This window comes from Corvus kubaryi, unplaced genomic scaffold (assembly GCF_017639235.1).
Source record: "Corvus kubaryi isolate FWS band 111438036 unplaced genomic scaffold, C.kubaryi_AGA036_p1.0 37384, whole genome shotgun sequence".
Classification (NCBI taxonomy): Eukaryota; Metazoa; Chordata; class Aves; order Passeriformes; family Corvidae; genus Corvus; species Corvus kubaryi.
This window is the reverse complement of record NW_024581126.1, coordinates 2,491,836-2,515,512: the sequence shown is the minus strand read 5'-3', so window position 1 is coordinate 2,515,512 and position 23,677 is coordinate 2,491,836. Positions and strand designations below refer to the sequence as shown.

General features: G+C 42.4%; 1 protein-coding gene across 3 annotated transcripts in view; it reads left to right on the top strand.

Moving 5' to 3' along the window:
* Window positions 1–23,677, top strand: part of KIAA1549L (KIAA1549 like) — a 76,057-nt gene that overhangs the window by 1,943 nt on the left and 50,437 nt on the right. For 2 of the 3 annotated variants that reach the window (XM_042035542.1, XM_042035541.1), the window contains exons 2-11: window positions 712–1,044; window positions 3,842–4,456; window positions 5,777–5,889; window positions 7,366–7,585; window positions 8,561–8,694; window positions 10,985–11,147; window positions 13,868–13,927; window positions 15,431–15,582; window positions 16,965–17,136; window positions 20,205–20,368. In XM_042035542.1, coding sequence (XP_041891476.1) covers window positions 712–1,044; window positions 3,842–4,456; window positions 5,777–5,889; window positions 7,366–7,585; window positions 8,561–8,694; window positions 10,985–11,147; window positions 13,868–13,927; window positions 15,431–15,582; window positions 16,965–17,136; window positions 20,205–20,368 — 2,126 coding nt within the window. The remainder of the gene's footprint in view (window positions 1–711; window positions 1,045–3,841; window positions 4,457–5,776; window positions 5,890–7,365; window positions 7,586–8,560; window positions 8,695–10,984; window positions 11,148–13,867; window positions 13,928–15,430; window positions 15,583–16,964; window positions 17,137–20,204; window positions 20,369–23,677) is intronic. The other variant, XM_042035544.1, reaches the window with a different exon arrangement.

The following is a 23,677-nucleotide window of genomic DNA, read 5'->3' as shown; positions in this document are numbered from 1 at the left end:
GAAAACAAAGCCTAGGAACATTATGGTGTTGAATGCAGAGGAAACTGGTGTTTGAAATGATGTGTTGTGCATCTGCACATGTCAAAAAAAGAGTTTAATGTCCTAATTTGTTTTGGATCTTGCCCCCCTCTCCTCTTGTTCATCCCTGCTTTATTTTCTTCCTTTTGTGCCTATAATTGCACGCGTTATTAGAACTGGCAGGATGAGCACCTCCAGATGCATCCTACAGGAACGCAGCCAGTGCTGACTCTATTCCCATGTCAGACTGCATGCCAAGTCAGTGAAGCTTGCTTGTCAAAACCTATACCCTTTCCACACTGCTTCTAAACCCATCTTCTCTCATAATGTTTTGACACAGGGTGACTCAAGAATTGTCCCAAGCTTAGGAATGTGTCTTTTAGTATATTGAGACATCCCTGGTAAAAGTAGGATTTTGGAATAGTACGGCCTAGGCAGCTTTCCCTTTTCTTCTGTCAGATGAAATGAGTTGAGGGGTTTAAAATCTGTTGTGTTGAACCTTTCACTGGGTTTCATGTTTTATTTATTTTTTTTTTGTAAATCTCTGATTTTTTATGCACTTTGAAAACATCAACAAAAAATTCACTTATTTTACTAAACATAATGCATTTTGTGTTGTGATTTGTAGCAACAAGACAACAACTCCTCTTCCTCTTGGGGAAGAATATACTAATTTTACTTATTATTTTACAGGTATCAAGCAACAGCATATCAACGATGCTCCTTCTACAGGATCTTTTCCTAATTGGAGATCTATACTATCACCAACACAGCCTTCCACAGAAACTAAGACTCCCTCAGTAGCTGATATTTCTCTGGGACAGACTTTGGAGAATGCAGACTTGCTTCAGATGATAAAAACAACGCTGACAGGCGCACGTACCAGGACTTTGGATCAAATGCACCTGTCACCCTCCCTTTATCAAGGCAGTGGGAACAGTGCACCCCAGGAACCCGCTGAGGTTTCGGCTGAGTCACCTCTGAGGTCGTCGTCCCAAGATGCAGATGACACAGCTGCTCTAACAGGTTTGCCTCAGCTTGGTATGTTTGCCACATTGTCCACTACCCCACCAGTGACACATTCGAGTACGGCTCGCATGCCATCCCAGCCAGTGCCATTAGAAACACCCTCCATTTCCAAAGAAAGCACATCAGGACCAGACATGCTTGCTGCTGTTCCATCACCATCATTCTCCTCATTGGTAATTCAGTCATCTCATGCCATTAACTTTTCTAAACCAGCTGTACTGCCCATCCAAGTGCCTTTGTCTGCAGATCCTGAAGGTTTCTCCAGCACAGATTCAGCTAGCTGACAGGTTAGTGAAAGCAGGAATAGTCCTCTAAGCATGGTGCATTCCGGTGTGGTGAATCACAGAAGGAGTCCCAGCTTGTTTATGGGGGCCATGCTTTTCATGGGATCGACAACAGTGCATTTCACAGAATTAGTGGGAAAAGGGTTTCCTTCAGAAAGGACCTCTTTTTCATCTGTGTACTCGATATTCCTGGGTTAAAATGCATCAGTCTCCACTGACAGTAACTTCCAAAATTTGTCGTGGTTCCCTAATGAGAGTATGTATAATTTCTCTTCTACTGGAGCCATTTAGAGCAGCACTGACTGGCAGAACTAGGGGTATCACTCTTCTGTCATCATCAGTTTTTCAGGATAAAGCAGAGGTTCCTACATCAGTCTTCCATGCTGTGGGTATTCCACATCTAATACTGCCAATGAGTCATCCTCAGTCTTCCACAGCACTAATTGCAGTACAAGCTCTAACCCTGCACCTTGCTTGTCATCAGCCTCCAAGAGCCCGGCTGAGGTCTCCAGCTCAGCACAGAGCACGTCCTCCATTTCAGTGCCAATACCACTTATTCCAGATGCAAAACACGCTCGCAGTGCAGTGCTGCCGGTACGAGAATTTAGACGCAAAACAGATTTTTCTCTTTAGAAATGCAACACACTCCTCTCCAACAAGCCAAGGTCTCCCTTGCTAACTGAGACAAACGAGGTGTTTACTGGGGCAGCACGCACAGACAGTCCCAGAGCGGCAGCAGCCAGCCAGGATAGGCTGCAAATCCCTGCCACTGCTGCCTCGCAGAGCTCGCTGGTGCCTCTGAAGCGGAATTTTGCAGAAGACCTGGCTGATGGAACTTACCAGGCAAACAGCATGAGACTCCAGCTGCTTCTGCCTTGCTCTCCCAAATCCTGGTGGCCTTCCTGTGGCAAGGACAGCTCAACAGCTTTTCACAAGAGGAGTGACAGCAAAGATGCCCATGAACTTTAATGCTAATAATGTTCTGCATTATGGAACTCAGCTTTCCAAAGTTTCTCCAGGTATCCAAACCTGTACAGTTGCCATAGGATCAAGGATACTAGGCACTGTTTTGGAGATGGCCATGACTGCTCTTGATCTAGCTCCAGTACCATTAATTACTTCCACTATAGGCTTTTCAAAACCTGAACCTGGTACCACAAATACTTCTGCCACTTCTGTTTTTGTGACTGCATATCTTCCACCTGGAGATGCAGAAAGTTCAGATGTAACTGTAAATGAAGACAGAAAGATGAGAGTACCCACTCTTGTGACCCCACATGCAGAATATTCATCTCCAAGAGCTTTAAATCATTTAACCTTTGGTCAGACTTTGCATTCAGTTGATAAAAAGCCACTCGCCTCTGTCATGCCTCCAACGTGGGGTACGCTGCCCCCATCACTTGTTTTCATGATAACAGTGATGGACAGCCACAGTTCTGGCTCTTCCAGGATTTTGAATGCAGACTCTGAAAGCAATTTAGATCCTGTCAGCACTCCTGAAGTCGTAACTTCAGCTTCTATGTGGACCAATAAAGCATTGATATCTGCAGCTGGCATTAGTATTCCTTCGGTAAAAGCTTCAGTCCAAATGGAAATAAGGGAAATTGCTCCAAGTACTTTTCCACTGGAAAAGGAGTATCCTGCACCTTACTCGGTAGTGTCAAATCTGCAAAACAAAATTCATACAAATAAGCAGCCACTCTCCTCCACCCCTTCAGCAAACTATACATATGCATCCTATAGTCAAAACATTTCAAATTTACCCTTTGCTGAAAAGAATAACTTTTCAGAACTTGTTGCAGATGCATTTGTGCTGAAAACATCTCCTGTTCAGTATTCATCCCTTGCTACTGCATTGACAATGTCTGACCCCCTGCAAAAAGAGCATGGAAGCATGGCTGAAGACATTGCTGATTTCTTCACTGTTGGAGATGTTCCTATCAATATACACAATAAAGCACCTCTCCATTTACATGTGCCTCCTGTTAGTGCTGCAGGTGTGCTCCCTAGCTCTCTAGAATCCCAAACAAGTGATGCTGGAAATGACTGGAATGTAAGGCACAGCACAGTGTTGGCTTTTCAGCTCACTGACAACTTGACTACTTCAGCCCCCAACAGAAGCAGTGCCACCCTTAGCACACTGCCAGCACGGTCCCCCTGTCCTGTAACCAAGCCTTCTGGCTTGACTCTCTTGAATAGTTTTATCTCAGAAGACACTTGTTCTGGAAATTTTCCAGAATTTGCAGACAACCAGTTGGAATCCTGTGGTTATTTAGTTACGGCTGATAAAAATCCAGCCATGTTCAGTGAGGAGGAGTGGGACACAAGTGCTACAAGTCATAGTCTAGCTCCCAGTAACATATCTAATAAAGCTCCCAAGGGCACCCCATTGCAAACCCCTGCCACCAGTGCTCTGCAGTCAGTCATCATAACTTCTGTCCATGCATCACCAACGCAGATAGAGTCTCCTTCTTTGTCAACAACCAACTTTACCCATTCTGTTCTTACAGTGTTATCTGGAGTATCTTCTGGTGCAATACCTACAGTAGAAACTTCAGAAGCAAAACCACTAACAAGAAAATCATCTCCAGCTTCACCAGTGCCAGCTTCTTCCTTCTTTTCTCTAGGCACTGAAAACACACCTTTGCCATCTGTGATGGCTTTAAGCACACCGATACTGACACTAACAAAAAATAACACTGCCACAAAACTGACATCGGATCTAAGCTCGGTAGGAACACAGGCAGATTTTCCTTTTGCAACAAGGAACATGACTGCCTCACCTGTGGACGTGCCAGTTATGCTCATAACCCCCAAGAGCAGCACGGCCACAGCTTCCACACTTGCACCCACAGCCCATGTGCCAAGGCAGATAGAAACAACAGTAACTGACACCCAGAAGTTCCCGAGCTCAGACATCACCAAAACGCCAACCCCATACCCACTGACAATGACAGCAGCTTTGACATCTATTACAGCATCAGCGAAAACAACTAGGCTTCCCCCTTCTCCAGTGGAACTCACCCCTGCTCCTCCCGAAACCACGGCAGCAGCCGCTTTCGCTAACATGACAGCAGCTCCCTCCCTGGACTGCCGCCTCTCTGCCAACACCATGGTGAAAACAGGTACGTGCAGCCACTGCCATTGCTGAAGGGACCTTGTGTGTCTGTGAGGGGCAGCTAGTGAGCAGTGAGAAACAGCCCAGTATCAAAGAATGTGGGGCAGTGCTGATTAACCTGCTGCCCTGACAAACTGGATGGATACAAGCAGGGTTCTTGGACATGCCACTGGATTTTAACATGAACACATCAAAGGAAGTGTGTTCTAGAGTTCAGGGAGTCACTGCAGGACCACCTGTGTGGAGGGACAGCCCTGTAAGCTGGGATGGTTTGGTGCCTGCTTTGCAGTAAGGAGTCTGTGTTGCTGAAGAGGACAGTGCAGTAACCTGCCTTGGTCCTCTGCCCTGTTTACACACAAAAACCTTATTCTGTTCTAATATGAACACCTAATTCTATCATTACAGATTCATTTGAAAGTAATGTTTAGCATTTAGAGTTGCACACTTCAAAATGGGAGGATTTTGAGTTTTCTGTGCGAACAGTGCCACTTCTGGCTCTGGCTGTTCATTCACGGACAGCTTCTCTTTAGCTGTAAGAACTCTAAACTGAAGGGGCCTGGAGAGCTACCTTGCCCTTGTGGACTCCTTGTGGCAGCACAGCATAGCACCAGAAGGTGTGTGTGTCTTGGAGATCCCAGCAAAGGATAGGTACAGAAAAAGAGTTTATGACCTTGCATGATACAGGCTACAGCAAAATAAGGAGGTTTTGGACCTAATATGTGTTTGTTAGCTGCTAAATACCTCCATCAGTAGTGTGATGAGTACAACAGCTATTTCTAAAGGTAGAAGTAGCTTGTATACAGTATATGATTGAAAGTACTCAAGAGCAGCTATAAAACTCTCTCTGCAAATTATAAGAGAAAAAGAAGATAGCGATAAGTTTATTAAAGAGAGCGTACAGATGCTTCCTAAATAGAACATAATTGTAGCAGTGGAGCAGCACATTTCTTTTATGTAACTCTGGCCAAGAAGATGTGAAGCCTGCCTGTGCAGCTCTGGCTCAGTCCCCTGGGAATGCTGTGCCAGTCTGTCCTCAGGCAGTGAGTGGCCTCATGCCTCCTTGGAAAGGCAGCGTGGCAAAGACTCGTTGTTGCTGCTAAAGAAATTGCATTTGTTAGACCTTGCTCTGGAAACATGGAAACAATGGGCTATTGCCATGGGATGAATGGGGAACTCAGGAGCTGCTGCAGTTCTGTCTTTGGAGCTGCTGCTAATCCAAGCTGCTCTGATGATCCCTGCACAGCCAGCCCGATGTAAAACAATTAAAGAAAGCAAACAGGAGCATGGTGATGTCTCAAACCACCCTGTGGCTTTTGTTGCTCCACAGTTCTGTTTCTGAACACAAGGAGGATGATGATTAGCAATGCCTTCAGGGAGAGCGTGAGAAAAGGACTCAACCAAGTGCTGAGACAAGCTTTCCACCAGAACGTCAGCGCTCAGGTAAGCTCCTTACCTGTGTGATTTCACCAAAACAGCTCTCCTACCAAGGAACCCCAGCTGGCTGCAGCTCCAGTGGTGTCTCTGGATGCAGGAAGCCTCTTGGAGGGGAGCACTGAGATTTTCCTATGGAAAGCAGGCATAGGTGGCACCCACTCTGGTCTCTAAAAATATAAGGAATACTCCAAAGCTTTTACCATTTTCTTTGATGAAGAAGAAGAGAGAAATGCAAACTTCTTTTTAGTGTGTTCTGGGAAATGACTACTGATAGTAGTTTCCTCTTCCCCCTGCAGCTCAGGAGTGACTTCTGCTCAGGGGCAGCTGAGTGCTGCTGTGCTCAGCCTGGATCAATGGCAAGAGCATGGCTGGTAAATGGGATGTCACTGCTGTCACTCTGCTCCCTGCTTTGAAAACTCAGTACCTGACAGGTGCAATTCCACAGGGATGAAAATCCCGAGCAGGGAGAAAGCACATTTTATTGAAAATAAATGGAGGTGATGTGTTCATCACTTTGCAGCTAAATTGCACGAACCTCTGCACTGCTGTGTGTGAGAGCAGGCTTGGGTGGGCTGCCAGGGCGCTTTTTCCTGGGACACAGCTTCCTGTGCTCTCAGACTGGGGTTTGTGTGGAGTCCAAAGCTGTTAGGAGTTACACTCACCAAGCCTCTGGGAAGGAAAAAAGTAATTTTTCTCAAAACAGAAGGCATCAAGTTGACTTTGGCCCTCACGCTTTATTGCTGCAAGTGTGGAGGATGTTAGTTGGTTTGGGAATTGTGTATTCCTTGGCAGCAGCAATAAAAACTGCCAGGTTTAATCCGCTACCTTTTTGCATACTTGAGAGGAGCTGCCTTCTTCTAACAGAGGAAACCAGCTAAAACTTAGTGTGGAGGGCCAGTTCCAGAGGTAAAACTTTCTGGAAAATACAGAATTTTGAGGTAAAACTCAGCTCGTGTTTTGACTAACAGTGTATCCATTCTTGTGGTTTGGCATTTCCACTCGTACAGGTCCACTCATAGACTTAACCATCTGGGTCAGTACAGGAGAACAGGATATAAGAGACAGCCCAATCAAATATTGGAAATGTCTGTCTCAAAAATCTGTGCAAACCTGCAATGACAGAAACATGCATGAAGTCAGCAAACTTCAGGCATGAAAGCTGGAAGCTCCCTGTGTTTTTCCATGCAGATGTAAAATGTTGCAGTATCTGTGCACGAATGAAGGCCCAGCCTAACCTGGAGGTTTGCACCTGTGGTAGCAGTACTGCACTCCTTCAGTTCGGAGCCCATGCTGCGTGGACTGAGCCTAAAACTCTCTGAGCAGTTTTGCTAATACCATGTCTGATATGACACTAACTGATCCCATGGGGCTAACATGATAAAAACCCTGCAAGGGACACATATTCAGGGTGAGAAGCACCATCAAATACTGGTTGAACTGTGAACAAAATAATAAAAAAAGATGCTTCCCTATGTGTTTTAGGTTGAAATCCTGGAGCAATCGAGTAACCTCACAGTTGGTTACTACGTCACACGGGGGAGACTGGTTTTCATGCCAGCTGCTGTCATTGAAAAGCTGCTTGCCTACGGCGTCAGCAATGCCACGTTGGACATGAAGCAGCACGTGCCACATCTGCAGGCCGTGGTGGCCCTGGCCCTGCCCTGGCAGCCCCCTCCCGCGTACCACTTCCAGCTGAAGACGGGTGAGTGAGTGATGCCCTGCCTGGGGTGGCTGTGTGTTCATGGTTCAGTGCTCAGGGACCCTCTGAGGCAGTGGTGTGGCAGCAGGACAGGCTCTGCTTTGTTCCAGGTGTTGCTTTCCTGGCACAAGCAGGACAGACAGTGTGGGCACCCCTGTCCTTCCCGGTGCTTTGCTGCCAGGGCCATTGGCACTGCTGTCAGGGGAGGCGGCACCGCAGCAGGGACCAGTCACACCAATGTGCCTGACTAAGGCTTGGCATTTGGTTAAATGGGTTTCAGTGAATGGATTGTGCAGTAACTTGTGTGTTTCTTCTAGGGTAATCAGATGAGAAACATGACTGTATGTTATAAAAATAGGTATATAGATATATAGATATGTACACACAGGTTGTTCTGTCTGAACCCATCTGACCCAAGTCTCAGCTTTCTGACCCAGGGTCACTGTTTAAACCCCTCTGTACAGAGTAATGGCAGGGCAGTATAAGCTATGAGAGGGCAGAGTGCTCTGGAACGATGTATTAAATGATAAAAAATATTTCTTACATGTGTGCTTGCATATTTATATACACTCACAGCAGTTAAAGTTAAGTGCATTTTTCCTAGAGTGAAAATAAACAAAATGAGAATCGCTATTATGGTTGATTATGTTTTGCAGGACTAAATGACCTGCAAGATTTAAGATTGTAACTTGTCTTTTGGAATGACTTCACTTACTGCCTGGCTCTGAGCAAGTACATGCACAGTGAACTGGCCCTACCATCTTATATATCATTGCAGAAGCAATCTCCATTTGTTTGTGGAGAGTATCAGCTCTAATAATGCAATTTATTTCTTACATTTTGTCTTAATTAAGGCTAATTTAGTGCAGTTCCTGAAGTGGCATTATTTTCACCTGCTTAATGTGTAAATTGATCATTTTGTTCTCGGTGCTGCAGCTGAGAATACTTTGTCCACATGCTAACACCTTCCTTTTCCAGAGCTGCAGTTTGTGGGTCAAACAGACAATATTCAGTCATGCAAATTTGTTCAGACCATGGAACAGCGGCTCCAGAGAGCATTTCAGGATGCTGAAAGAAAGGTCCTAAACACCAGCAACAACTTAACTGTTCAGGTACAGTTCTGGGTGTTTTGCCAGTGCCTATTGCCAAACTCTCCTGCTTATTCCTTGCCATGTGTGTGTTTGTATTCCAACGCAGTGCCTTTGCTAGCCACTGTGGAAGGAGGTTTATGTTCTCATCTGAAATAAGATTATTTTATGCATTGCAAGAAAACTTAGAAATGTATGATTTATAGAAGGCTGTTGCTTTTCATGAATTAGAGTTTTACTGTTTGCAGTTCAGTCATACAGATGAAATTCATAAAACCAAGTTTAGAAACACAGTCTTCCACATTTATATTTTTACTGAACATATTATTCTGACATATTAGTTACTTTCAGTGAGGCTATTCAGGTATAAAGATAGTGCTAGGCATAGCTGTTTTTAAGATCTGAAATAATGGAATAGATTTCTTTCTCTTGGTATGCATTTCAGTTTCATACTCATGGGCACAAATTCACCACTAAGGGCCTGATTTTTACATGCCCTAATATGTATAGTGGGCCAAGGCCCCTACGCTCTATGCCATACTTCAGCACTAAAGAAATGATCCTCTGGGCAATATTATGATATGTTTTTGACTTATGATGAAACTCTTTGTATGTACTTGTGCTCCTCAGAAGGAGAAAATTTGCCATCAGAGCTCTGCTTAGTTACTTTGGTGCTGTTTCTTGTGAGCTTGTGTTCAGACTGGAGGAGCTCAGAGAGGCAGAAAAGAACAGGGCAGGAGAGGGCCTGCCGTAGTAGGTAAAGTGATTATCCATCTTTTCAATAGCTGGGCCTGTGGCACTGAGGGGAACTTCATGGGGGTTAATTTGCTTGTGGTAGAAGTGGCAGATCTCACAAAGCATCTAAGCAATTTTGGAAAGAGCCCTAGAAAAAGGTAGTGGCTGCTTTTGCAGGTATTGCCAATTTAAGGAGAGATAGGATGGAGGTCCTGGAGGCAACATATAAGCTGGGAAGTAAGAGGCTCAAGGGTGTGATTGTCATGATAAATTTTTCTGAAGTTATTCCAGTATCGTGCAAAAGACTAAGTCGGTGCAACAGAACACTGAATGAGGCTTTTAGATTAATTGAAAACTGAGGAGCAGTTCTGGAGCAGACAGAGCCTGTTCAGAAAAGGCAGTGCTGCACTAGAAGAGTAGAGGGAAGGACAGCAAGGTGGGTAAAAGGCATGAAATGTCTTCTGTGCAAGGAGAAATGAAATTGGCCATGGCTCTGCAGCCATGAGTGCTGTAGTGAATCAGGAGTGGTCACTTGGAGTTTTCCGTAACAGAGCTACTCAAGTTTAAATGAAAAAAAGCATCCTTTCACACACTGTGTGATAAAGATGTCCAGATCTAACTGGAGAAAAACATCTGGAAATTACAAAAACCTTTTGGCCAAAGATACAGAATAAAAAGTCATCAACCCTTTTTAAACCCAAGCATATTGTTTATGGCTCTGACCATAACTGTGGGATAATCTTACACTGTTGAAAGCCACTTACTCCTCTTGTCCTGTGCTAACTCTCCAACCCTCTGCTCCAGCCCTCTGAAAGTGGACATTGGCTAGGCAGACTTTTGGTCTGACCTTGGACTCTTCTGATGGTTTTTTTATACCACGGTTTTTCTTTTAACTTGGTGATCCAAACCATAAAAATGGGGTATTTAAATAACATTCATGAATGCTGTTGGGCCTACTTATCAGTAGCCAAAAAACCCCATCCCTCTTGCCCTAGGTCATAAGTTTTCCAAGAAAGCATATGAGTTTTGTTCCTGTTTTTTGAGGATCTCATCCAGTGCTTGCTAAATAGAATTGGTCCTTAAAATGCAGACATCAGATTTGGGCTCAGGAAAACACTGGCACAGAGCTAGAGTGGGGAGGAGAGCAGGTATTCATATGACATGAGGAACAGAAAGACATGATACCCCTTAATCTCAGATGGAAAAGGTGTGGGTCTAGAGAATTACTGCAGGAATGCAGCAAAGATAAACAGGACAATTTCTCTGCATCAAGCACTGGATGATTTTTCTGATAAACATCCTCTCCCTCATTCCACATTTCCTGGTAAAACAAGGGGAAAACATTTTCAATCCTGACTGCACCTCTTCTGCCTGCTGCTGTCCTCCAGCAACCCTGCAAGTGCTAAAGTAGGGATTAAAGTATCACACAAGTAAAGTTGAATGAGATGTAGCTAATCCATTGTTCAAGTTAACATTTCCCCAGTTTCTTTGCACTGCCTTGGTGGTTTTTTATTTATTTATTTATTTTTTTAAATTGAGCTGAACCACAGCAACACATTATTTTTTGCCTCTGTTTCAGATTTTGAACACCTCCAATGTCTCCCAAGCTGTCACTCTGTTTTACGTAGTGAAAAATCAAAGCACAACTCTAAATGGCACTATTTCCAGCAACCTTCTTAATCAGCTGTCAGCTGAGCTGGTGGGTTTCTACCTCACCTACCCACCTCTCACCATTGCTGAATGTAAGTATGTGCTTCTCAGCATCAAGATTAGCCAGCACTGGAATTTTGCTTTGTTGTCAAGCTCAGGGATTGTAGGTAGCTCTTCTGACTACTTTTTTAAACTGTTTTCTGTTAAAAAAAAAAGGGGGGGGGATTAGGTAGTTGTTTTTTTCTGTTTGGGGTTCAGTGTTTATTCTGGTTGCTAGCAACACTGGCAAGTAACTAAGAAAAACATATATATACTGTCATTAATAAGAAAAAATTCCTGTGCCAGGTTTCAAACAAAAAAAAAAAATGTAGTGTTATGAAAAGCTAAGTACGAAAGGTCCCAGATTCTTAATTTCAGGAAAGCTTAGCACAACACTGGATGAACTTTAGCTTCTGCATAGCCCTTTCCTTCAGTGGTTGCTCCAGGGGCCAGGCTGGGATCAGGCTGAGATCAGGCTGTGAGTGTGTGTTTGGGTGGTGGGGTGAGCTCCATCTATGCTGCTATTTTAAAAGGTTGTTGGTGTATTTGCTGAACTGCATCCTCAGTTTACACGTGGTCTGAGCACTTTGGCATCAATAGTTTCCTTGCTTTACAGTTGCTGTGAAAACTCAGAGGCACAGAGAGCGGGAGACAGTTGTGGTGTGTGCGCTCTGTGACTCTGTGTGCTAATTTCTTTAAAATGGTTAAAGGGACAAGACACTTGATTATGGGGATTTCTGTTTAATCTGCTTGCTAATGCGATGTGTGAAATTAAGCTCACTGCAGACAGGTTATCCCTTCACTGGGGGCCTGTGTTCGCTGGGAGTGACAAGAGACTGCTGGGTACATCAGTGCAGAAGCAGACTGTTGGAAAGTGAGCACTGAGGAAAACACAAATTATCTTTGTTTTTCTCAGTCCATTTTGTTTGCAAAACGCCCAGCAGCAGAGAAATTATATGGTGCAATTCTTCATCAGTGACTTGCACGGTCAGCTTGCTGTGGGATAAGTGGTTTCTCTCTGCTGTGAGGCAGTCAGGAACCACAGCTAACTTAGGTGACTGTGCAAATCTTTGGGAAAGGAGGTTTTTACGTCTTTCTTGAGGCATTACCTATGAAATTATGGTATTTGGAAACAAACAGGTGAAACTGCCTGATGATAAATTCTTGCACTGCGTTGGTGCACTTTTGAATCAGAGTTTCCATCATGGGGTAAGACACACATCTCAGCATGGGCTTGTGTTCTCATAAAGTCTTTCCACAGGCAAGGGGAGGTGGAGAGAGGCTGTTGACAAGGGTATGCTCAGGGACCTAGGAAGGGGTGTGGCCCATTCCCCATCCGACAGGCTCCTTCTTTTTCATGGCTGATGGGTGCTCTGTGTGCAGGATGTGCTCTTCATGAGCCATCCAGGAGAAAGCTCAAGGAAGTTGTGATGCTGGCTGTGCTCAGTTCAAGTGTTTGGCCTCCAAAATAGGCCTGTTGCATAGAAAGAGGATTGTGGTTCTTCTCACAAAGGCAATATAGGCATATGCTTGGTAGTCAGGAGCTGCAAAAGCCATTTGTCACACAGCAAGTCTCATGTGGTACTGCAGCTCTCTGCTGACCCCCACACATGATGAACAGACCTGATAAAGTCTTCAGCTAGTGTTTCTTTAACAACTAATGGCCTATATTTCATTTTGGAGTTCTTGGTTTTGTTCCCAGTGCAGCAGCTGTACTGCAAACTCATGGACTTAATGCACGCGCAGTGTTTACGGCTCCAGACTGATAGTGTGTCTGGAAAATGTTTCCTTTGAAGAGTGTTTGATGCTTATTCATGTGGCAATGTAGTTGTCTCAGTTTATCAAACAAATATTGAGGTTGTTCTCCGAGCATGTTATTTCCCAGTAGGCTCCAGTGGCTCCTCCAGAGCCTTCGCAGTCTGTCGTGGAAATGCACAGCTCAGGGCATGCTGTGAAATCCTCCTCAAAAGCAGCTACTGTGCGTAATCAAATCCTTTACAATGTTTACTATTCCGAGCCACTTTGGGGTTTTAAAATCAAGGTGACTCAATAGCAGCCTATCAACGTGCAGAGCATGGATATTTTCTGAATTCAGTTCCCAGTATTAATCCGTTGAACAAATGCTGAGCTGCGTAATGAATTAGCAGCATATTGAGCTTTACAGCCTAATGCACTTTGGAGATGGAGGAGCTGACAAAAGGCATCGAAAGAGCAAATATCAGTTTCTCACAGATGCAGACACATATGGCAGTAATGCCTTAAACTGTGCGCAGTGAGAAAGCACCACACTCCAAGGTATGCTCACAGTTTTGTTTTGATCTCATTTGCAATCCACGTGGAATCTGATCCTGGTATATTTTCATATTTGTTTAGGCTAAAACTGTGGTCTGGGTTATATGAGGATTAATCACAGAATTGTCATGAAATCTCATATGGTTTTCTGCAGGGGAGAAAGCAGCAGAAATGTGTACAACACCTATAACCTATCCTTCTTGGTTGTGGGCAGTCCTGGGCTTCATCCCAGACTCTGTACCAGCCAGTATTTTGGCAACAGGAGATAGATGTTGTACTTTGTATGGCAGTGCTTCTTCTGTTTACACTTGATGTTCTTTTTCAGACAGAAAAGAAATTGTAACCCTGAAAATTATGCTCTAGATCTCCTCTTGGGCCACAGTTAAATTTTATTTATTGCAGTCTGGTTAGCCAGTTTTGGGACACATAATGTGTAGGACACTGGAATATTATGACGTAATTTAATCTTTTATTTTTAAAGCTTTGGAGTATCCAAACCTTGATGTCTCGGAATCAACTAGAGACTACTGGGTGATAACAGGTACTTTTTAATGTCCTTCCCTCCTCTGTGCACTCCAGGTAGTAATTTTTAGTGCTCATTTATATGAACACAGCGGTCCAGTAATTTTACACAAAAATAAGTGGCTGCCCACTGAACCTGCCTTCGACTGGGCAAATGTACTTACAGTCACTTTGGGGCATAAGTGATTCATCATCCTGAGCAGTGACATCTGCAGTGACCAACACCCGCCTCAGAATTTATAGCACTTTTGTTGAAACAATTCCGAGAGCAGCATTATCTTCTGAGAGTTTTGAGACAGAAAAAGACTTTTCTTTTGTTTTTTTAATACCTTGGGACTTGGATTTAAATTTGAAATCAAAGGAGACTGGTAGACATAGCCCAGGAACAAAGGTGAAGCTGTTATGCCAAGGAACTTTGTTATGATTTACTGACTATCTAGGTGCAGGGATTTTTGCATCTTTCACTTGAAGCCCTTAGGCTTCAAAATACTTCTTTTATCAAGTCATTTCACAGGTGCCACACTCTCATTCACAATTATTTTGACTTCAGAAATGACAACTGGGCAAGAAAGAGACCCTTTCCCCTAGACATCTTTGAGTGCTACCAAAGCCTTCCTAGTTGGTGTGTCTGTAACTGGAATTATGTAATGCTCAGGAGAGCAAGAGCAAGGGGCTCGGACATGAAATAGACTTGGTACCACTTCTATCTTTTCATAAATTTGAAATAAAACATAAGTTTATGCAGGGACTATGATCCTCTGAAAGGAGTGGTACAACTCCTCCCAGAATAGACCCTATGAACCTGATACTCCATTTCTTGCCTCTGTGCACTTGCTGCAGTGGAGTATTATTGATATTTCAGTGGAACCTCTGTCTTCAAGAAGATCTTGGTGGTTCCAGAGGACTTTTTTTAAATAATACTGAAAAAACCATACATATGTATGAATTGAATCAGCATGTCATATCACTTTTTTGAACTTTAGAATCCAGTGTCTGTTAAATCTTACATTCATTTATATTTTAGATGCCTTCATTTATACTTCAGAAATGTTTATTCAGGTTTCAGTGCTCTCAAACAGGATATTTTGTTTGAGATTGTACAAAATCCAAACTTCAGAGTTCAAATCCTCAGGATGGAAAACTGGTTCAGTTAACAGGAGCATCTGGCAGTAAGCATAAAACTGGCAGCTCTCAAATGGGTTTGAGCTTAATTTTTACATTGAAGATCATAGAATAGATGTTCCCCTGCGCCATTTTGGTAAAGTGAGGGCCTAAAAATGGTATTTTAAGATTTTTACTCTCTGAAACATCATTGACATCATCTGAGAAGAACAGTGCAGGGACTGAAACAGAAGTGTGTTATATCCCCACAGGGATTTACTGAGAGGGGATAACACCATCCAGGTATTTTTCTTCTGAGTTAGTCTGTGCCTCCCTGTCCCAAACTGTCCCACAGACCGCGGGTTACTTTACCTGTCCATGCATGATGTGCTGATTTGTGTTTTTTTCTCCATTCCCACAGTCATTCAAGGGGTTGATATTGCTTTACTGGGGCTGAACAACCAGAGCTTTGCCAGACTGATGGAGCAGCGCTTGGCCCCGCTGTTCATGATGTCCCACCAGCAGGGAAGGCGCTTCAGACGTGCCACTACTGTGGGCAGCTACACTGTGCAGGTGCTCAATGGACGTGTGTTAAAAGAAGTGCTTTGCTTGCATGTGTCCCACTTCAGTTCCTGTAAAAGACATGTCTAACTAGGCTGAAATGTCCTCTATTGCTCATGGATATCCAAGCAGCGAGGGCAGAATGCATGGCACATTGCTAATCGTGTCTTTTTCTGCAGCCAGCCATGTTGGCATGCCTGTCATCCTGGAGAAATCATCATTAGTTAATCAGTGTTCATAAATATTTTCTCTCTGGTTGCTATGAGGATTGGTACAAAGTACATATTTTAGCGTATTCAGCATAATGAAGCGTTCCAAGTTCTATTTTTTTCATGATAAAAGTTTCCTAGGTAACTCAAAGCTAGAATTTCTGGGTTTTTTCTTTCTGTTGGAAAAAAGTAAGAAGCAGCCTTTATTTATACAGGGTTAGTCATCAAATCATGTGGCCCCAGACCATGTTATGAAGTAGAGATTTCAGACCTGAGTAATTTATTAATCATCTTTCTCTTATTTGTAGCATTTCACATTCAGTATTTTGAACTGATCATATTTTGTTTTCTCACCAATTAAGCCAACTGATGCTATGGGCAATTAAAAGATTTCTTCTTCAATCTTCAAAAATAAGTTATTTAAAAAAAACCTAAATTATGTTTTTCGAGAATTGTTTGTTGTAAGATATAAACCCAAGTTATGACCGTTCCCATTTGCCCACACAATTATTTGTATTTTTCCACTGAAAGAATTTAAAAGAAAGAACACACTTTACTTGCCAAAAGTGTGAACTTTGTAAAATTTTTGTCCATAACATAATGGAGAAGAATCACAAAACTCCTTTTTCTTCTCATCATAAGAAGTGTTTGACACTTTCTCTACTCTCAGGAAAGGTAGAGGTACAATGGAAAAATTCTGCCAGTGTTCTGCAGAATAAAATGGGAAAAGCATGATTCCTTTGTTATCAGCCTGGGATGAAAAATAATGAGTATAGAAGTGAACTGTGAGGCTGGTTTTGAACTGCAATATACCAGTAAATACAGTTTTCAGTATTAGGACAGATTACAAGAATTCCCCCTTTATGGAGGACTGTAATGTCCAAACATTTGATCCTTTCCTCTTTACTGCCTGCTTTTCTTAGTGTTGGGTTTTACCTTAAGATTCTGTTTCAAATTTTTTTAAGACGTCAGTCATTCTCCAACTGACTGACTTAACAGCCTGGGCTCTGAAGGGGAGAAGGTCTGATCCCATGAGAATATTTGCATGCAGCTTATGCTTGTAGGAGGTTTTCAAGGCACTGCCTTCAAATAGCTCCTGGCAGATTTTGCAGTGGTGTAATGCAAACACAGTTTATTTCTCTTCCTCTCCTTATTTATTTATTTATTTATTTATTTCCCTTAAAGATGGTAAAAATCCAGCGTATTCCAGGACCCAAGGAGCCAGCTGAACTGACATACTACACTTTATACAATGGGAAGCCTTTGCTGGGCACTGCAGCTGCCAAAATTTTGAGTACGGTTGACTCCCAGCGGATGGCGTTGACACTGGGCTATGTCATCCAAGTTCAAGCTGATCGTAAGAGTCCTTTTAAAAATTCCATACTTAAATCATTCTTTTATTACATGTTTTCTCTTTCTTTGTAAAAAAACTGGAGGGAGATGTGGGGAGCCTCTCCTTATCACACAGAGCAACATCCATTAACTGAACATTATGGAACTGCAGTAATAATTTTCACCAAATAAACGACATGGTTGTTAAAGATATTTAGACACAAATCAGAAAATTGAAGTTGAAAAGAGCTACTTGTGCACATGGACATTTTTCAGATTCAAGATATGCTATGGTATCATTCAGAATAACGTTGGCAAAAAGCAACCCATTCTTGAAAAATAAAGTGTTCTCAAATTTCTCTTTCAAGACCTTCATCAGTTACTGAGTGATTGTGGACACAGTTTTCTTTAATTATTTTTTTTTAATATTGCTATATAGTTGACCCATAGTCATAAACCTGTGGTGAAGCTTGGAGTTTTTTTGTGCAGTTAACAGCTCAGTGTACAAATCCATGCCTTTTGCTAACTGGATCGCTCCACTTTGCCAAAGTATTTCTTTAGAAGGAATCAAAAGTATGTAGTGGACTTCTGCACTGGATCTCCTTACTGGTGAAACAGCACATAAAATGAGTGCCCCTGGTGCAATTATATCTGCCTGGTGGAGCGGTGATACTTAAACAATTACATGAAATGGTGACAGGAATAGAAGAGACCACTGTAATAAGTAATTTATGTATCATCCATAAACATAAGATTGATTTAGAAGACTGAAATGTGATATAATTTCCAGAGAATGCACCATGTACCATATCTGATCTTTGATTTGATCATGGTCTGCTACTGACTTTAATTCAGCTGAACCTGAGGAACTCCATTCCATAAATTCCAGTATTTAAATTCTAAGTAATTTTGTTTTTCATGAGAATATTTCTTTAATGTATTTTTTTACTGAAGAAGATATAGATATAGCAGTTTCCTAGCTCTTTGTGCGCTGATGTGATTTATATTTATGTGGGTATTTAGGCAATTATGGAATCTACTGCTCATCATCTGACTTTGTATTTCCACGGTCTGATAAGGCATTATTCATCTGTAGATTTTCATACCAGCCAAGTGTGCATAGAACACTGTAAGAAGAGAATATACAGAAATTGAAATTGTGACCTGAGGTAACTGAGATTCTGAAGGCAGAATATTTGAAGTGTAGGAGGTAATTCCATCTTTATACCTTATTATGGAAAAAATCCCAATTTCTTTCCTTTTGGACATGGTTATTTGTAGTCTGTCTTTGTATTGCCACAGAAAATACTTCGTGTGGATTTCATTTTTGCTCATTATAATTTCTGTTCTAGCAGAATGAAAAGTTCTGTCCCAAAACACTGTAAGAAGACACGTACCCTCAGAAGCTCGTAGCTGGGTTAGACAAGAGAGACGAATAATAACACAAAATATGGATGTCCCTGTGTTATGAGCCAGAGACTGAGTTACAACAGAATGAAAGGCTTGTTTCAAATTCCACTGAAGTCTTACTGAGTTGAATGAAACATGGGTTGACTTTAGGTCACATTGGAGTCTGGTAACTGAATTAAAGATGTAAATCAGGACTCCTGAATGTCTATCCTATTAGCCATAAAGTCATAATTTCCTCTGCATTCCCGTAGAAGGAATAAATATAATTTTTCAACAATTGTTTGCTGCTTCCACAGCAGCAGTCTATAATTAAAATTACTGTTATTTGTTAAAATTCAGATTCTGTTTCCTTCCCCACAGCCCTTTCATCCCCACACTAAATGTCAAAGTCAGTAAGTAGGAATCATGCAAGTCTGTGGAAAAGTGAACCTTTCAGGGTTCTAGCCTGCTCTTTTGGACAGTCTTGTGCTCAAGCTCTGAATCTAATGGTGCTGTTCCTACGTCACCCAACAAACTTCACCGGCTTGGCAAAAAGTTGCAAATCTACAGGGAAAACAGGCTCAGGCTCTAGCCAGGCTTTCAGCTGGAGAACTGGAAGTTCCTAATAACTGCTGCAGAACAAGTGGTTTGCATTTGAAGTCTGATCCTGAGAGATGCTGAGTGCCTCTGACAGCTCATAAGCTCACTGACATTTGAAAGCGCCGGTCCCCTAGGAAATGGGAACGGCTGCTTTGTGCTGGTGTTCTCACAATTGCCTGCCCACGCCAGCAAACAGTGCTACAGCAAAATAAGCAGGGATATCGTGGGCAAGTCCACTAAATATTTCAGTACAGCAAAATTCAGCATTATAAGGAGGTTGTCTGATTGTTTTTTTAGAAAGAAAAGAAATGAAATGAGGGAACTGGGAGTGTGTCATAGGAGGATCTCTTATGTGTTAACAAGTTGAAGGTTCATATTAAGAGAGATTATTCTGATGAAATGCAATCTAAAATGTTTTTGCATCACTGCATTTCTGAAATGTACCTTTTCCTGGTGCCATTATTAATGTATCTTCAAGTAGCTCTTTCCAACCTCGTTATTTCCACTCCTTCAGAAATGACGAATTCATTTTGACCTTAACTGTGATAAATTATTTCTAGAGCACAAGAGAAGCGTCTTCTTATTGCCTTATTGATATTGATGATAACTATTCGAGTTAGCTTCACTGTTTCTTAAAAAGCTCTGCCAGTTTACTCCTGCTGAGCCAGTCAGTCTTTGACACCAGGTATGGACTCCATGTGTGTCCTTGTAACACACATGCTACCTTGCTCTGAGTTTGTGTTTGAAAAATAGTTAAGGGTGCCTTACTTGCACCTTTTTTTGTTTGTTTATTGTGTAAATGAACCATTTGAGTGATATCTAATATGGCATCTATCTTTACTTTGGAGTGGATGTCTGCTTTTGCATATAATCAGGTAACATATAACTAAGAGAAGAGAGCCCAGGGATTTGTGAATTCAACAGTGTTGCTGATTTTTCCTTTCTTTTTCCTAGTGAAGTAATACAAAGGTATTCCTTTGCATAGGAAGCTTCATTACTTAGAGTGCTTTTATACTAATTTTTACGTGGAGGCAATTGAAGGCCGGAAGCAACTGGAACCTTGCCCAGTGAAGCTTACTGGTGTTGGTTTGCCATTTTCTGCAGCTGTGGTGAAGAACCCCCCAAACAACCTGTGGATCATTGCAGCAGTGCTGGCTCCCATTGCTGTGGTCACCGTCATCATCATCATCATCACCGCGGTGCTGTGCAGGAAGAACAAGAACGACTTCAAACCAGACACCATGATGAACCTGCCTCAGAGAGCCAAGGTGAGTGACCCAGCTCTAGATCCAAAAGCCTGTTTGCTTGCTGAGGCTGTGACTCTTTGATAGATGCAGTTGAAGGATGTTTGGAATTGAAAGGGTTGTTACTGACAGCTTGGACCAGCACATCTCCTGTAGGACCTCGAAACCCGTGGCCTGAGCCGTTCCTGCCTGCTGAAGGTGAGAATGTCTGAAGCCCTGGGTTTGGCAGCAGTTCAGACCTGGCCCTAACCAAAGTTCTCCCCCCAAACTGATAATCCAAAATAGACATTCTTTGAAATTTTTTTTCTCCTACCGCTGTTTTTCTTTTAGGTGTTTCGAACTTTCTAATTTATGTATGTTGCTGATTGGGTTAAAACAATTATGTTTTTCTTAAAGTTACTAATCCATATCAGTTACAATAATTTTTTTTCCCAAATCAAATGCACTTCCAGTTTGATCCTCTGACAGAAAAATGTCACAGAATACTGTTTTATCTCCATGGTGAAAAAGTCTGCCCTCTCAATGCTGCTATTCAATGGCTCTTGATCAGGTCCACCCAAAGATAGGAATTTTTATCCTACAGAGCCTGTGTATAAGTCAGACTGTTCCTTTGCCCCTTTAGGTGGCTTTGTTCTTCTCCACTGGCATGGGATTGAGATGATGAATTTTTTCTTTGGTTTCTTAATACTACAGACAGCAGGATTATTGAGATTTCAGCTCTGTTGCTTCTGCTGAAAAATGTAGATTGGAAGAAGAGTTGAAGGAAGTCATGATGCATTTGACAGCTCTTTTCTCCTTATCTTAGGTTCATTGCAGATGGGTACAGCTGGTGCCAGTTGGAAACCAGACGTTTGTATCAAAAATGATGCAAAAAAGACGTTTCCATTTTGGTTCCAGTGTGCTTGCCTATTTATCCGCTATTATCCATCCAGTGTTAGGACTAGATCTGCAAAAGTGAAGCACACAATATCACAAACACAGACAAGAATTAATATCACTGCAGTGGCATTTAACGCCACATTAAAGCCCCTAAAATGCAAATTATGCTTTCTTAGGGGCTGTTGCAAGTGCTATGCACCACTTGATTCTTTTTATGTGTAATCTTGGTCCCAGCTAAAGGAAAAAAATAAGACAAAACTTATACATTGTTTTGAACTGCCCATCATTATGGGATGCTTTCCAGCTGAAGAAAGTTGCTATAAAAAAAAAACAGAACAACCTACTGCTGGTTGAAATTACAGCACAGGAAAAACTTGAAAGTATTTTCATATTTTAATCCATTGTTTTCATTCAAAAAAGAAAGGCAAAATTGGATTTTTACTGTTCCTGAGAAACCAGATTTAATCAGGCTGTAAGGTACATGCTCAGGTTAAAACCTGTTCAGTCAGGTTACGTTTGCATCAGCCATCAGTGTCATCAGATGGGAGCTGGATCTGCAATTGCTGGAAAAAAAACCAATTGGTGCTGAGCTCCCAGCACCCACACCACAGTCATTTCAGGAGCTTTTCCTGCAGGTTTGTTCACATTGCAGCCAAAGTGCAGAAGGTCCACTTCCAGAGTGCATTTCCCCTTTCCGGTTTATTTTGAGACTCCATAAAATTTAATTTAATTCATTATCTGAAAAGTGATGCATTTACAAATGAAAGGTAAATTGCTTTCCATTTAGTTTCACAATGATGGCTCCATCAGAAAGGTTCTGCCAGGTCTAGTTTAGAGATTACGCTGGTATATGGACTGTGGAAGATAAATCCTGCAGTGGGACTGGCAATGGACTGGTTTGGTCATTCCTGATTTCAGCACCTTTAATTAAAATAAGGCTAAGAAACATATTTCAAGAAGATAATGAAAGAAGGTCATTTTGAAAAGAAGAGTTTTATTTTAATTTTTAATTCCACCGTTAGGGATAGTGGTAATTGCTTGAACTGTAATTGCCACAATTCATGCAGTTTGGGAATACAAATAGCTGATGAGCACATATCCATGTCACATTTAAAATGAGTCTGTTGTATTTCATGGCTGTGGAAAGTGCCTGAGAGTGCTGATTAATGCTGACTTTGCTCGAAGTGGAGTGATTTGTAGTTTAAGCAGCCGTTTCAGTATTTTGCTTCTGTGCATCCGAGATTTGGTGTTGAATCTCCGGAGCAATTTTGCGATACCTTTTGAACATCCAGCAAACTGCGTGGGGAGGAGAGGAGAATACGATGGGATGCCTGCACCCTGGCATCTCAGGTGTGTTTGTTTTCTGGCGGTGCTGTTTCCTGCGCTAGGGCTCCAGAAGCCCTGTTCCAAGGGGACTGGCAGGGCAGAGCCGCTGGGTGCTGCAGTCCTGCAGGAGGCTGCGGGTCCTGCTGGAGCAGAGCTGCCACATCCCACGGCCAGGAGGCACGGACACAGAGCCAGGGTAATGACACGTTTAGCATTAAATATCCGTGTGCAGCAGGGGGAGGTGATGGAGCAGAGCAGCAGGGCTGCTGCCTGTGCCTGGTAATTAAGGCGTGACTTTTGTGTTGTAGCAGACTGAAGGGTAAATAAATGAAGTTTGCAAAATGACCTCTCACGTGTAGCGGAGTTTATAGGATCTCTCTTGGGAATTGTATTGCTGTTCTGAATTGCCTCAGCAGCCAGAGACATCTGGATGCAGTTGCAGGGAAAAGGGACTTACCATTTTTTTCAATTTTCTCTCTAGATGGAAAATAAAAAGAAGTATAAATTCAAATTGGTGAAATTCTGATGGGATTTTATTTTAATGTTATTTCAATGCTGTTTTTATTTTAAGCAACTGTTTCTGCTTTGAGGTTTTGGATGGATGTTAATTTTTCCCTCCCTTGTTTTCTAATTCACAGCATGCTTTTTTAAAGTCTAGAATCTCATTTGCCCCCTCACCTTGGTTTTTTTTTTAGACCATGAAAGAATAAGTTTGCAGGTAAAGAGAGATAAGATCTGTAGTCCAAGACCCACAAGCAAAAGCAAGTACTGCAGATTATGGGAAAACAAGCCTTATCAGTTTGATAAAGGGCACAGAGAAAAAATGTCAGTGGAACTGTACCTGGGTATACAAATAGACAGGAGGGGCTGAGCATCCATTTCTTTCTTCTTTCTTTCCCTTCCTTCCTTCCTTCCTTCCTTCCTTCCTTCCTTCCTTCCTTCCTTCCGAATTCCTTCCTTCCTTCCTTCCTTCCTTCCTTCCTTCCTTCCTTCCTTCCTTCCTTCCTTCCTTCCTTCCTTCCTTCCTTCCGAATTCCTTCCTTCCTTCCTTCCTTCCTTCCTTCCTTCCTTCCTTCCTTCCTTCCTTCCTTCCTTCCTTCCTTCCTTCCTTCCGAATTCCTTCCTTCC